This window comes from Myotis nattereri (assembly GCF_964212035.1).
Source record: "Myotis nattereri genome assembly, chromosome: 4".
NCBI classification, from domain to species: domain Eukaryota; kingdom Metazoa; phylum Chordata; class Mammalia; order Chiroptera; family Vespertilionidae; genus Myotis; species Myotis nattereri.
Window position 1 is genome coordinate 105,399,596 of NC_138079.1, and position 15,089 is coordinate 105,414,684.

A 15,089-nucleotide genomic window follows, 5' to 3' on the forward strand; every position below is an offset into this window, starting at 1 on the left:
TTTCAATGCCCAGAAGTGTACGTTTTATTTGTCGGCGTTGTAGGGCGCTAAGGCACAGTGTCTTTGCTTCCAAGAACTTGAGAGGAATGGAGAAGCAAGTGTTCTTCGGGGCCAGGACCGCCGGCCGCCTTTTTGGCTGACGGCTGGGCCTCGGACCCCAGCCCCAGCAGACCCAAGGCTGTGCTGAAGAGGTTGATAGGAGTGGAGCCGTCAGTGATGAGGGTCGATTTCAGGCCCAGGCTCTGAAGCAGTTTTACCTGGAGGGAGCCGGAGGGTGAGAAGACACAGTCAGACCCCGGTCCCTTCTCTTGTCCCCTTGGCCGCTTCTCCAGGGCGGCTACCACTCACTCATCGGACACTGCAGCTGCCCCCCAAGCCGTCCTCATAGGCTCAGCCAGTGATCGGCGAGGGGCCTCAGCGGGGCCCGAGGGCGCATCGCCCTCATCCTGGGGTCGCAGAAGGCCTGAAAGCTCGGTCCGTCCCGCAGCTGCCCCCAGGAGCTCACCATTCCACCCTTCGCTCGCCAGGCCTTTCTGGTCCTTACATGCAGCAAGTTTCATTCTCCTGTGTCTTTGCACTTGGACCCTCTCCTGGAAGCTCTTGTCAACTCTGCATAGTGCTCACGTGACCTTCCTTAGACCAACTAGTTTGAAATGCCACCTCCCCTTTCACGGCATCACCCACTTGACTTTCTTTGAAGCACCTGTCACACGGATGTCCCATCTGTTTATTGTGCCCCCAGAAGCTCCGGTCCACTGCTGAGTCTAGTGCAGTGCCCAGTATGACACCATGCTCAAATGATACAGGTCAGGACCTGGGGTACAGGGACAGGTCCACCACTCCCTCTCCTCACCCCTCTACCCTCAACATCTCTCTAGTCGGTGATTCTCAGCCTTCTGGCTCTTTAAATACAGCTCCTCATGTTGTGACCCAACCATAAAATTATTTTCGTTGCTGCTTCATAACTGTCATGTTGCTACTGTTATGAATCGTCATGTAAATATCTGATACGCAGGATGGTCTTAGGCGACCCCTGAGAAAGGGTTGTTCGACCGCCAAAGGGGTCACGACCCACAGGTTGAGAACCGCTGCCCTAGATGCTGTATTTGCCTCCCGGCTCTGCCGTCTTGGTTCCCAGTACAGTCCCAAGACACACACACGCCCCTCCCCCACTCTCACCTGCATCTCTGGCCCTGCAATGGCAAGGTCCCTGATGGTGCTGGGGCCCAGGGCCTCCGTCATCTGCTTGAACTTCTTCACCTCCACCTCAGCCAGCTGCTGGGCCTTGCTCACCTCCAGCTCCAGCTGGGACCGGGCATAGGCCAGTTCTAGCTCTCGTACTTTCTTTACCCGCTGGAGCTCAGCCTCCTGAAAGGGGAAAACCCAGCATTCTTTCAATCACGTGGGCCCCCAGGGACGGTCCAGCAAGTCACCTAGCCAGCGAGCCTGAGGGAACTGAGGTGGAAGCGAGGGGATTGTAAACTTGTCAGTTAAGTGTGAATCCTGACGATGCCACCTTTAGATAGTGAGCCATGGGAGGCCCCCCATCCAAGCCTCAGTCCCTCATCTGTAAATGCAACAACACCTACCTTCATGGGCTTTTGAACATTAAATAAGGTCATGCATGTAAAACATATGCAATACCTGGAACAAAACTGCCCAATGTTCGAGCGCATATCACACGGAAGATGAGTATAATAACCATCTGTATCTTCCAGGCAGGTAGGAAGTGAATTGATCGAGGACAAGGACTTTATAAACCGCAAACATGTGAGTAGAGCTGAATATCAGGGCACTTGGTATCCCACTCGGCTGCAGGGACAGCAGGCCACACCCGCCCAGGGCATCTCCCCCACTCACCGTCTCAATGGCCAAGGCCTCTGCTTTCAGCTTGGCCTGCAGCACGGAGCCATGTCCCTCGATGCGGGCCGCCTCTGCGCGGGACTCCGCCTCCGCCTTGGCGGTCCCCGTGCTCTCCACGGCCGTGCTGCGGACACCCACAGTCAGCGAGACCCAGGAGGAAGCCCTGCCCTGCCCTGCTCTCCTCCAGCTCTGACTTGTGCTGCAGCCACTTTCACAAACACCCCCTGGCTCCCCCCACCAGCTGCTTTGTCAGAACCCTCAGCAGGCCATCTTTTCTTTTAGTTCTTTTTTTAAAAATATTGATTTTTTAAATATATATATATATATATATATATATATATATATATAGAGAGAGAGAGAGAGAGAGAGAGAGAGAGAGAGAGAGAGAGAGAGAGAGACATCACGCATTGTTCCACTTGTTCACGCACCCGTTGGTTGATTCTAGTATGTGCCATGACTGGAGCTCAAACCTGCCATCTTGGCGTATTGGGACGATGCTCTAACTGAGCTACCCAGTCAGGACTTCCTTTAGTTATCGACCCACCTCAGAGCCTCCAGCTCCAAGAGTTCCCTGCGCGCTTTCTCGGCTTCTGATTGGTCCAAGATCTTCTGGCGCTCAAGCCGGCCACGGGCTTCTTGTTCTAGTCTCTGAGCCTCATGCCTGGATGGGAGAGAGCAGAGAAGATGCTGGTGTGGGGCAGAGCTGGCACAGAGCTCCAAGGGCAGGGACCACTGATCTACGTGGGACAGAACTGGCCCACGGGAGGCACCCAACATGAAACAGAAGGATATGTGCGCACTGCGAGCCCAGCACGATTCGGGGCTCAAGGGAATGCGGTCATGACCAAGGCCCTGCTTTCCTACAGCTTACCATGCAGGGGAAGAAACAAGTAGAGGAGGACGATTTCAGACAATGGCCCGTTCCCTGAAAGTGGGGACACCATGGCGACTTGGTGAAGAGGGTGCCGCTGCGGTTGGGGTAGAGAACCATGGGCTCTCCAAGGAGGTGACCTTCGGGCTGAGGCCCGAGGAGGGGCCTGTCCTGCAACTCCCAAGGGGCAGACCCTGGGAACAGGGAGCAGCCCGTGCAGAGAGCCTTCAGCTCAACCGTGCATTTGAAGAGCAGAAAGGAGCTGGTGGTGTGATGCCAACAGCAATCAAGGCTCAACTACAGCAAGACTGTGCACACAGCCCACACAGGGGCGCACCTAGAGTGCCAAGCTCAGGCTGAGCCACTGGGCCCTACAGGACACCTACTACGCAAGGCCACTCTGCCAATTCCAGGAAACGTAGCAGCTCTACCCAATACACAGAAACAAACACAGGGAAGCACCAAAATGCGGAGACAAAGAAACATGTCAGAAATGAAAGAACAGAAGAAATTCCCAGAAAAAGAACTAAGTGAAATGGAAGCAAGCAAAGTACTAGATACAGAGTTCAAAACAATGGTTATAAGGATGCTCAAGGACCTTAATGAGAGCTTCAAGGGACTTAGTGAGAATTTCAAAGACATGAAAAAGGACCAGTCAGAAATTAAGCATACACTAATTAAATTACTTACAGGGATTCAACAGTAGAGGATTCAAAGAATCAAATCAATGATTTGGAATATAAGGAAGCAAAAACACCCCATCAGAAGAGCAAAAAGAAAAAAGAATCCAAAAATATGAAGATAGTATAAGGAGTCTCTGGGACAACATCATGTGTACCGACATTTGCATTATGGGGGTGCCAGGAGAGGAGCGAGAGCAAGATATTAAAAACCTATTTGAAGAAATAATGACAGAAAACTTCCCCTACCTGGTGAAAGAAATAGACCTACAAGTCCAGGAAGCGCAGAACCCCAAACAAAAGGAATCCAAAGAGGACCACGCCAAGACACATCATAATTAAAATGCCAAGCGTTAAAGACAGAATCTTGAAGGTAGCAAGAGAAAAGCAGTTACCTACTTACAAGGGAGCAAGGGCCCATACGACTGTCAGCTGATTTCTCAACATAAACTTTGCAGCCCAGAAGAAAGTAGCAAGAAATATTCAAAGTGATGGAAAGTAAGGACCTACAACCAAGATTACTCTACCCAGCAAAGCTCTCATTTAGAATTGAAGGTCAGATAAAGAGCTTCACAGACAAGAAAAAGCTAAAGGAGTTCATTACCACCAAACAAGTATTACATGAAATGTTGAAGGGTATTCTTTAAGAAGAGGAAGAAGAGATAGAAAATGTGAACAATAAAATGACAATACATATCAACAATCAAATCTAAAAATCAAAATAAATGAACAAGAAATCTAATGAACAAAATAAACTGAAGAATAAAATAGAACCAGAGGCCTGGAAACATGGAACTGATGAATCTCAGAGGGGAGGGGGTAGGGGGGTGGGAAGAGATTAACCAAAGATCTTGTATGCATATATGCATTACCTATGGACACAGACAATAGGGTGGTGAAGGCCTGGGGTGGGGCAGGGAGGGAACCAGCAAAGGGGGGGGGGGCATATCTGTAATACTCTCAAAAATAAAAATTTAAAAAAAACTCAAACTAACAAAAACAAACAAAGAAAGGAGCTGGTGGGCCTGGAGCCTGGGGAGAAGGCTGGAAGGTGAGGTGGAGGGGAGAGGAGGGGGACCAGGGCTGCACTCCGAGTGCCTGCAAGAGCGCAGAAATGAGTTTGGTTCTGGCACAAGCAAGGTGAGAAGCCACCGGAGCAGGGTGGCATCTGGCCACACTCTAAGTGGACCGTGGGGTCTTACCCACAGGACAACAGCAGACTGACCATCAGGGGACGCCATGTTATGCAGGGCCCAGCAGGGGGCTGGAGAGGAGCCCTGGAGAGGTCTGGCCATGGAGGCGCTGTGGGCGGCTGCCCTCACTCACTTGGCAGCTGCCTCCTGGGAGTTGGTGGTGATCTCGATGGCCAGCTGGACGCTGCGCTGCAGGGCGTCCCGGGTCCTCTGGTCCACAGGCTCCACCGACTGCACGTCCACGCTGCTGATCACCAGGCCATTTTGGGGGAAGACGGCCCGGTCCCGGGGCTGGAGCAGAGTCTCAGCGTCGGGCCCCTTGGGCTCCAGAGTCTCGAAGCCGAAGACGGCCGTGCGGATGATGCGGGCCGAGTTCTTGTGGAAGTCATCGAAGGTGACCGAGGCCACGGCCCCCCGCACCCGGGACGCTATGGCCTTGCAGGCGTCGCCCACGAAGTCAGGCACGGAGAAGAGCTTAGCCGCCTCCTGGGGGTCCTTCCGGTCACTCAGCTCAAAGTGCCTGTGAGCAAAGGGGCCCAGGACAGGGAAGCATTTTCCTCCAGGAAACACCTCTCACCTTCACACGGGACTCTGACACCACCCTCCTGGCTGGGCGGGGTCATTCAGGGTAGAGAATGCTGATCAGGGTGCACCATGTGCCAGTGAGGTCCTAAGAACCTTACCGTGTTCCCGTCTCATTCTCTCCGTCACTCTAGGGCAGTGATGGCGAACCTGTGACACGCGTGTCAGAGGTGACACGCAAGCTCATTTTTTTGGTTGATTTTTCTTTGTTAAATGGCATTTAAATATATAAAATAAATATCAAAAATATAAATCTCTCTTTTACTATGGTTGCAAAGATCAAAAAATTTCTATATGTGACACGGCACCAGAGTTAAGTTAGGGTTTTTCAAAATGCTGGCACGCTGAGCTCAAAAGGTTTGCCATCACTGGGCTATGCTCTTAGCGGTCATGCTCTAGCACCCCATCAGCCTCTGTCAGGGTCCCAGCCACTCATCCGAGAGGTAAAGAACATCTCCTTGAGCCCTAGCTGGCTTGGCTCAGTGGATAGAGCATCGGCTTGCGGACTGAAGGGTTCCGGGTTCAATTCTAGTCAAGGGCACATGCCTGGGTTGTGGGCTCGATCCCCAGTAGGGGGCATACAGGAGGCAGTTGATTGATGATTCTCTCTTATCACTGATGTTTCTCTCTCCCCCTCTCCCTTCCTCTCTGAAATCAATAAAAAAATATATATATTTTAAAAAAGAACACCTCCTCTGGTGTAGCCGAACATCACCTCTAGGTGTGGCTTATCTTCTCTATCTCTAGCAGCTGCCACGTGACCCCTCACTATGTACAGCAAGCCTGTCGAACTCAAAGGCTAACACCAAACAAATGAGGCCCGCGCCCGTGAGTTTGACATGCTTGATGTCCAGGGCATTGTTCTGAAGCTCATTGCATCCTTTCATCAGCCTGTGACATTTTATTTGTTTATTTTTGTTAATCCTCATCTGAGAATATTTCTTCCATTGATTGTAGAGAGAGTAGAAGGGAGGGAGGGAGGGGGAGAGAGAGAAGCATCAATATGAGAGAGACTAATTGATCGGTTGCCTCCCCCTTGCACCCAACCGGGCCCGGGAATCAAACCTGCAACCCAGGGAACCTACCCATGACCCTTTGGAGTGAAACTGATGGTCATGTGTCACCCTCATTTGACAGATGGTGGAACTGAGGAAAGTGTCAAGTCACTGGCTCAGAGCCACAGCTAGCAGATGGCAGGACTGGGACGCAGACCCACCCAGGTGGTTGGCCCCAGAGCACATGCTCTTGACCATCTGCCCACACCGCCACTCCTGCCCGTTGTGTCTGGTAGATCTTCCGATAGCCTTGCAGTTGTGTGGCTCAATATGTGCCCGGAGTGTCCTCCAATCAGGTGCCCAAACCCCTGCTCCCGGGAGGGGAGCCCACACCTTCCCTGTCATTCCACGGGGGCATCGGATGGGTTGGGGGAACCCCTGCGTGTCCCTCTTGACCACAGCATAGAGTCAGGCGCTCCGCCTCATTCGCAGCCCAGCACTTGGAGGAGGCATCTCTTGTTCTCAGGGTTCTGCTGGGGCTGCTCCCGCAGAAGCCGCCATCGCCCACCCCGTCACCCCCTCCCCAGCCCGCCCGCCCCTTACCAGTTGTACGCGAGTTGCAGCTGCAGCCGGGCATGGTCTGCGGTTTCGATGGTGATGACATCTGTGAAGAAGTCAGGCCCGAGCAGCAGGCAGAGCGCTCGGCGGGCGTGGGGGCGCTTGGGCCGCCCGGCCGAGAGGGACAACACTGTGAACTGCTCCTCAGGACCCAGCGACACCAGCTCCGGCCCAAACACCACGCTGCAGAGGGAGGCGGGAGTGAGACACACAGAGCCTCATCGCCCCCCCGCCCCCCCGCCCCCGTCCAGCCAGGCCCTCACCGCGCTCTCTTCTCTCTGTAGTCGTACACCTGCACCGCCGCGTTGTGCGGGACGCGGTAGCTGACCACGCGGGTCTTGTTCCGGGGAGCCGAGGGCAGCGCCTTGGTCAGCTCCTTCCCTCTGTCGGCCAGAGGGTCCTGCCCCTTGTTGAGCAGCTCCTCCACCCCCGGAGGCAGCTCCTTCTCCCACAGGACCTCGTCCTCCGTCAGCATGTAGGTGCTTCCAATCACCGCGCGCACCTCCAGGGGACAAGGAGGGGGTTGCGGGGAGGGTGCAGGGGAGAGACCCACCCGGCAGCGGGAGCAGGCTGGCGGGGCAGTGGCCCGGCCATTAAACAGTCTCTGGGATGAGGCTGCGTTCACACCCGCCACCTGCGGGCTGTCACTCTGTCACCTCCCGGCCTCAGTTCCTCACCCGCTAAAGGGACCCCTCGGCGGCTACCTCACAGGGTTGGGTGAATGACATCTCACACGTCTAGTGCTGAAGACTTGGCACACAGTAAGTGCCTGATATTATTTCTTCTGGAATTTTCCTTCCTGGGCAGCTTGGCCGGTGTCCCAAGGACTGATGTCATCCTAGGGACCCGGTGGCATACACTAACACTACCTGGATTCTGAGCTCTACTTGTAGGTTGGACTCTTAGAGAGGTCAGAGATGTGGTCCTAGGTCAAACCAAGGTCAAGGTTTCAGGTGAGGGTCAAAGAGGAAGGACTCTATCAGGATAAGGGGCTGGGGGAGGAGGTCGGTTCTTACTGTTCCTCTGCCCACCCCAGCCAGGCCTTGACGCCAGGGGCCAGATCTGCAGTGGGAACAGAGTCCCCACCCTGCACCCTGGCTCACCTTCTCCCTGGGGGCGCGTCTAAAATGTGAAGTTAGATGTTTAAGACAAAGGGAAGGCAGAGGCACATACTCCACAGAACGCCCTCACACCTGCCCGCCGGTGGCTCAGCTGCTATCAGTGCCACTGACGCCCCTCCGGCCTGCACCTCGCACCTCGCCCATCGGCCTCCCCCTCGCCCAGCGCAGTGAGTGTCCGGCCCTCGGCAGTTACCCTTCCTGTCTTGATGTCCTGCACGTAGATGCCCTCGTTCTGGTCCAGGGGGATGGCCTGGCGCTCCTCCACCACCTCCACCATGGCGGACGGCACGTACTCCAGGGGGCCACGGATGAGCCAGTGGTCGCCAGCCTTGTGCGAGACCTTCTCCTCACCTTCCCCCTCCTCCAGGGGCTGCAGGGCCCTCAGCAGCAGCCCCTGCTGCTCCGACAGCACGTACACGTCCTGGATCCCTCGCTCCAGCCTCTCCCCCGGCTGAAGGAAAAAGGACTTCTCTCCCTGGTGGGGAGACACGGGGTCAGGAGCAGGCACACCCAGGCTGGCGGGAGCCTCTGATGGCACCCCCTCTGCCAGCCCCTGGGCTCTTGTTGAGGACAGGAGCCCCCAGAGCACTTTTCCCACCCCCATCCCCGTTATGATACCGTGAAGTGTTAGCTGGACCCTGAGGCTCTGCAATGCCTGCAGGTCCCAGCTGGTCGAACCTGCCCTTAAGATTCTGTGAATTGTCAGGACCTGAATCCTCTCAAACTCAACAGTAAGAATTAACATATTGTTACCCCTCATTTCTCCTGTGTTTTGTTTTCTTGGGATGGTGTAGCCTGGGTATTGGCAAACTCTGGTTTTGGGGCCAAATCTGGCCTGCTGCCTTTTTAAAAAATATACAGGGGTGGGCAAAAGTAGGCTTACAGTTGTGAGTACACGAAAGTTTATTCTTATATTTATTAATTATTGTATTATTATTAACCTATTTTGCCCACCTCTGTATATATAATCTACATGCTGTAAAATTTACCCACTTCAAGTATATAATTCCATTGTTTTAGTATAGCCACAGAGTTGTCCGACCATCACCACAATCTACTTCCAGAATATTTTCATCACCCTGAAAAGAAACGCTGTACCTAGATCAGTTACTGCCCCATCCACCCCACCAACCCATTTTCTGTCTCTATGGATTTACCTATTCTGGACATTTCATAAAAATGAAGTCATACAATATGTGGTCTTTTATGCCTGGCTTCTTTTGCTTGGCATGATGTTTTAAGTTTATCCACGTTGTGTCATGCTGATCATCAGTACATGAACTTTAGTTCATGTTCATTTCCTTTTATAGCTGAACTAGAGGTCTGGTGCACGGATTTGTGCACTGGTGGGGTCCCTCGGCCTGGCCTGCAGGGATCGGGCTGAAACCAACAGTCCGACATCCTCCTAGGGGTCCTGGATTGCAAGAACTTTCCCACCCTCCCCTCTCCCCCTTCCCCTCAGATTCATCAGTCTCTTCCAAATTTCCATGCCTGTGTGTTGAGCATCTGCCCCCTGGTGGTCAGTGCACATTATAGCTACAGGTCAAACAGTCACTTAGGCTTTAATATATATACTAGAGGCCCGATGCACGAAATTCGTGCACAGGAGGGAGTGGTGTGGATTCCCCTCAGCCTGGCCTGCACCCTCTTGCAATCTGGGACCCTTCAGGGGATGTCTGACTGCCAGTTTATGCCCAGCAGTCAGACATCCCTCTTGCAATCTGGGACCATTGGCTCCTAACCACTCTGCCTGCCTGCCTGATTGCCTCTAACCACTCTGCTTGCCTGCCTGCCTGATCGCCCCTAACTGCCTCTGCCTCAGCCCCCGCCGCAGCTTCATCCAGAAGGACGCCAGGAAGGTCGTTTGGCTGTTTGGTCTAATTAGCACATTATGCTTTTATTATTATAGATACTAGAGGCCCAATGCACAAAATTTGTGCAAGAGTAGGCCTTCCTTCCCCCGGCTGCCAGCACCAGCTTCTCTCTGTCACCCGAGACCCAGGCTTCCCTCACAGCCCGGCTTCGTCTGGAAGGATGTCCGGTCTAATTAGCATATTACGCTTTTATTATTATAGATAGATGATATTCCATTGTGTGGATATACCGCAATTTTTTATCGATTCATCAACTAATAGACATTAGGTAGTTTCTACTTTTTTCTGCCTGTTTTTGCAAATAAAACGTTACAGGCACACGGCGGCACCGTCCATGGACAAGCACTCTGTGCTGCTTTCACAGGACAGCCGAGCAGAGAGTTGCAACAGAAGCCATACCTACCGATCGCAAAGCGCAAAACATCAACAATTTGGCCTTTATAGAAAACGTTTGCCAACCCGTTAATCCCTTGTATAGTTCAGAGAGGGGATGAGATAAGGGTTGGGGAGGAGGGTAAGCCAAGAGTTGTTTGTTTGTTTGTTTTACACAGAATGACGTTTCCAGGAACATGAAATAGAGTTTCCCGGTTTGTCTGCAGCATGGGGCGGGGCCAGGGCGGCGCTCCCAGGGAGGCAGTGTGACTTGAGGTCAGGGGCTGCCCGGGAGACCAATGGGTGTGTGTCTCGGAGCTAGAACCTAGTGCACCAAGGCACAGAGGGAGCCATGACAAGTGGGCATTTCCAGAATACGGAGCTGGTGCGGGAGAGAAGGGAGAGAGGTCCGAGCCCCTCCTGCCACTGAAGGACATTCACTCTGCGGGGGACGTGGGGCACCTACCTTGACCACAAGCTTTTGCCCCAGCTGGTTCTTGCCATCCTGTCCAACTGGGTCGAGAATCACACAGTAGTTGCGGGGGCCCAAGGTGGTGATAGGCACGACCCCCAGCACCTCCTCGTAGACATCGGGCACGTGGGCCTCCGTCTCCTGCACCGTCACCAGCCACTCCTCCCCAGTGCGGCGGGCCACTCCCCTTGAGTCGCGGAAGTTCTGCAGAGCCCGGAGGTGCAGCGCTGTCTGCAGAGCAAGACGTTGGGTGTTTGAGCGAACCCCCCTCCGACTTCCTCAGGGGGCCTGGGAGCCCCGGTGGCCACCAAACGCTCCCGGGTCTCAGTGCCAGTTCCTACCACCCGGGAGGACTCCTTAGCCCTCTCAGATGCCCCAGGAGACGCCTCGGGTTACTGGCCTCTGAAGTTTTTCCTCCAGTGGCCCCAGCAGTATTGCTTCTCTTCTAGGCTCATGTCACCATCTCTGCCACCCTGAGCGTTCCCTGCCCGGACGTCCCCTGACCCGCATCCACCAGAGCACAGACCTTTTCTGTGAGGATCACGGCGTCCACCAAGTCCAGGACCTCCTCGAACACTGCAGGGAGGTACGCACCCACCGAGCGGACCAGCCATTCCTCTCCTGGTGGAGCAGTAAGGGTCAAAGGTCACCCAAGCTGGCTCCCAGCTGCCCCTGGCCATAAACCCAGGCAAGTAACCTAATTTGTGTGTCTTGGTTTTGTTATATGGAAAATGGGAATAGTAGTGGCTCAAGGTTGTTTGGGGACCAAATAAGTTACTATTTGCAAAGCATTTCGAGTCACCCCTGGCAGAGTGAGCACTGCATTTAAGACATTGCACATACATCACATTTGTCAAACACAAGTGCCAATTACACGTGATCACCCACTTTGCTGACCTAGAAACTGCCCCAGCTCATGACAAAGGGTGAGGGGAGGGAGAGGCTGTCAGCATGATGGTGGTCGCAGGGTCAGGGCTGGGCGTCACCTGCACGAAGGCGGGTGGGGAAGCAGCTGTGGGCAGCCCTCGACGGCTGTAGCCACTTGTGAGTGGTTTCCCCACCTCCCCCTGCAGCTGAGAGAGTCGGAGCCGTGCCCCCCCGCCCCCCCCCAGTGCTCCTCCACAGCCTCACCGGTCACCCTCTCCTTGCCGTCCCGGTCCCGGCACTCTTTGCGGGCCCTCAGCCGCAGGGCCTGGTTCTGCCTGATGATCGTGGCCTGTATGATCTCTACGACCTCCACCTCCTTCTGGGGGATGTATGTGCCTTGAAGGGGAGGAGGCAGAGGTGACGGTCAGAAGGTATCAGGGCCGCGGTGGGAGGCAGGAAGCCTCGGACCTCACTCCGGCCCAATGGGAAGAACTCACCAGGTCCTTCAAATAGCCACTCGTCTCCTGCGACTACCTTGTCTCCATTCTCATCCTCAAAATCCAGCAACGCCTTGAGATGGAGCGCCGTGTTGGGCAGCACCACCTGCAGCGGGGTGATGTCCTGACAGGGAAGAGGGGGGTCATGGGCATTCAGTGCTGTGACCCCAGGAGTCCAACCTGCTGCCTTGGAGGTTGGAATCCACGGCATCCATCTTTACACAAGCCCGAAATGAGACCCGGAATGAAACGTTCAGATGGGGGGAGTCCCCAAGCCACCGGGCCTGCAGGACGGAGCGCTGACAGAGCGAGAGGCTGTCGCTGCTGATGAGCCGAGGACACGCATTCCTCTGGGGCGAGGCTTAGTCGTCGTTTTGAACTAGACATGTGGGCAGGACCCTGGGTCGAGGCTGGAGGGGAGGCGCGGGAAGTATCTGGAAAGCTGAATAAAGTCATAGCTCATGGCCCAGCGTGTACTGGGCCCTCTGGGAAGTACAAGGCGGGGGGGCGGGGGGGAGGTATAAACTGCTAAACAGGCCCGTTTAAAGCCGGGGCTTTGTTTTCAAGGTCGCCTCATGGTCGCCAGAGGGCCGCTGTGCGCCAGTCGTCACATCCCCTTCCGTCAGGAGGGGGGCCTGCCCACGAGCAGCCACCCGCCTCAGGAGTTTGCAGAAGTGTTTCTACGAGCAGGACTTCACTTGATCTGAGGGAGGCAGGCAGGTAAGGAGAGAGGCTGAGCGAGGCCAAGGAACATGACCGAGGTCACAGGACGAGTAAGGAACAGAGTCAGGACTTGAACCTCTTTGGTGAAGTCCACCCGCTGCTCCCGACTCCAGCTGAGGGCACAGAAGGTCAAGTACCTCTGCGGTGCCCACTGGCCACACACTGGGGGGTGGGGGGAGGCACAGCTGGAGGCTTACTGCGCTGCCGAGCTCTCCCCTATACACCTCACGTGCATGGCGCTCAGCTGGCTGTGGCGGGGGCAGGTCATACCTCGTCATCACGGGCTTTAGGTTCCAGCAGGTGATGAGACACAGACACAGACCACTCTCTCACGCAGACTGAGGACAGTGTGAAGGGAGAGCGGTTCAGAAGTTCAGGCGAAGGAGAAGTTGTGTCATGTGAACTGGGGCCCAAAGGAAGAGCTGGCCTTCGGTAAAGGTGTGGGAGCAGGAGAAGGCGGGCATTGTGGGAAGAGCCCGTGGTCGGTGTGTTTTCCACCTCCCACATCTCTTTTTAAAAAAACTTTTAAAATTGATTTTCAAAGAGGAAGGAAAAGATAGCAAGATCATTGATGAGAGAGAATCATTGGTCGGCTGTCTCCTGCACGCCCCCTCCTGGGGATCGAACCCACAACCCATGCATGTGCTCTTGACCTGGGACCCTTCAGTTGGCAGGCTGACACTCTACCCATTGGGCCAAACCAGCTAGGGCCCCACATCTAGTCTTTCACCACTTCCTCTCTGTCCCATAGCAAATCCCGTCTAACTTCCTCTATGCCTGCCATCGCCCTCACCTAAGCTGCCAACATCTCTGGCCTGGATGATGGCAATATCTCTTCTCCCACCCTCCTTCCCTCCCTTCCTCTCTCTCTAAAAAAATAAAATAAAATAATCAATGGAGAGAATATCCTCAGGTGAGGATTAACAAAAACAAAAATAGCCCTAGCTGGTTTGGCTCAGTGGATAGAGCTCAGCCTGAGGACTGAAGGGTTCCGGGTTCGATTCCGGTCAAGGGCACATGCCCGGGTTGCAGGCTCGATCCCCAGTAGGGGGCGTGCAGGAGGCAGCCAATCAAGGATTCTCTATCATCATTGATGTTTCTCTCTCTCTCTTCCTCTCTGAAATCAATAAAAGGAATTAAAGTAAAAGCAGATAGGGGTAGGCATAAAGGGAAGGGGAGCCGAAACCGGTTTGGCTCAGTGGATAGAGCGTCAGCCTGCGGACTGAAAGGTCCCAGGTTCGATTCCAGTCAAGGGCATGTACCTGGGTTGCGGGCACATCCCCAGTAGGAGGTGTGCAGGAGGCAGCTGATCGATGTTTCTCTCTCATCGATGTTTCTAACTCTCTATCTCTCTCCCTTTCTCTCTGTAAAAATCAATAAAATATATTTAAAAAAAAAAAAGGGAAGGGACAGATCTGAATCCTGCCAATGGTCTCAATTTCTAACTAAGCAGGGGAGCAAGCTGCTCAATGTGAGGATGGGAACTAGGAAGAGCAGAGAGGGTCAATATTTGCAGCAGGCAGAGGGGAAATGGAGAGAGACGTGATGAGCAGGGCTTGGGCTGGAAGGAGCCACTGGGCCTGTTGCCTGCTTGATACTGCTGTGGCGGCAGAGCTGTCCACAGGCTAGCACACCCATCGGAGTGTGAGTACAGAAGGGCAGGTGGTAACCCTGGTCCAGGACCCGGCTCTGCCGCAGGCCCAGCGCGTAGCGTGAAAATGAGGAGGTTCTGTCGGGGTAGGCAAGCGAGGCACGAAGAGCATCTGGGACAGAAGATGGGATCGAACGCCTTGAGGGGACGTGGCACAGAGGAGGGCAGGAAGGAGGCTGGGGGGAGGGGCAGGCTGGGAGGAGGGGCAGGCTGGAGGGTAACCAAGCCCGCACTGGACATGGCCCTGGCGGGGCTGAAGCCGAACAGAAGAGGCAGCGTCAGAGTTGAGGTCAGGAGACCAAATGGTTGACAGGCTCCGAGGACAGGAGGGTGGGGGAAGGGAGGCCCAAGCAGGGGCCACCCTCGGTGCAAACCCAGAAAGGAAGTGGCTCAGGCAGAGGCCAGTCCTGACAAGAGTGGGAAGAAGCATCGCAGGGGCCCTGGGCTGAGGGAGGCCCGGCTCCCCTGGATTGGAGCCGTGAGTTTGAGAGCATGAGCTGCTGTGGCTGGAAAGCAGAGGTGAAAGAGGCAGGGATGAGGGAAGCTTTCTGTCCACCCCAGGGAGCTTTTAAATACTCCCCGACAGCCGGGATTTAGCTGGTCTGAGGTCGGCCTAGATATGGGTGGTTTTCAACTTCTGACAGTTTCAGACTTAAATAAAGCTGATTCTGAGGCAAAGAATACCCCTAACTCTTCACTCAGAGTCCTCC

The 15,089-nt window shown here is 54.5% G+C and overlaps 1 protein-coding gene across 5 annotated transcripts in view; it reads right to left on the reverse strand.

Annotated features, from left to right (window-relative positions):
• The window catches only part of MVP (major vault protein), a 23,366-nt gene continuing 8,277 nt past the window's right edge, over nt 1-15,089 (reverse strand). For all 5 annotated transcript variants that reach the window (XM_081088702.1, XM_081088705.1, XM_081088701.1 and 2 more), the window contains exons 4-15: nt 12,006-12,129; nt 11,773-11,904; nt 11,168-11,262; nt 10,636-10,872; nt 8,117-8,398; nt 7,066-7,304; nt 6,788-6,985; nt 4,741-5,127; nt 2,408-2,524; nt 1,861-1,987; nt 1,180-1,368; nt 1-257 (exon numbers count right to left, since the gene is read on the reverse strand). In XM_081088702.1, the coding sequence (XP_080944828.1) occupies nt 48-257; nt 1,180-1,368; nt 1,861-1,987; nt 2,408-2,524; nt 4,741-5,127; nt 6,788-6,985; nt 7,066-7,304; nt 8,117-8,398; nt 10,636-10,872; nt 11,168-11,262; nt 11,773-11,904; nt 12,006-12,129 (2,337 nt within the window). In that variant the 3' untranslated portion in view covers nt 1-47. The remainder of the gene's footprint in view (nt 258-1,179; nt 1,369-1,860; nt 1,988-2,407; nt 2,525-4,740; nt 5,128-6,787; nt 6,986-7,065; nt 7,305-8,116; nt 8,399-10,635; nt 10,873-11,167; nt 11,263-11,772; nt 11,905-12,005; nt 12,130-15,089) is intronic.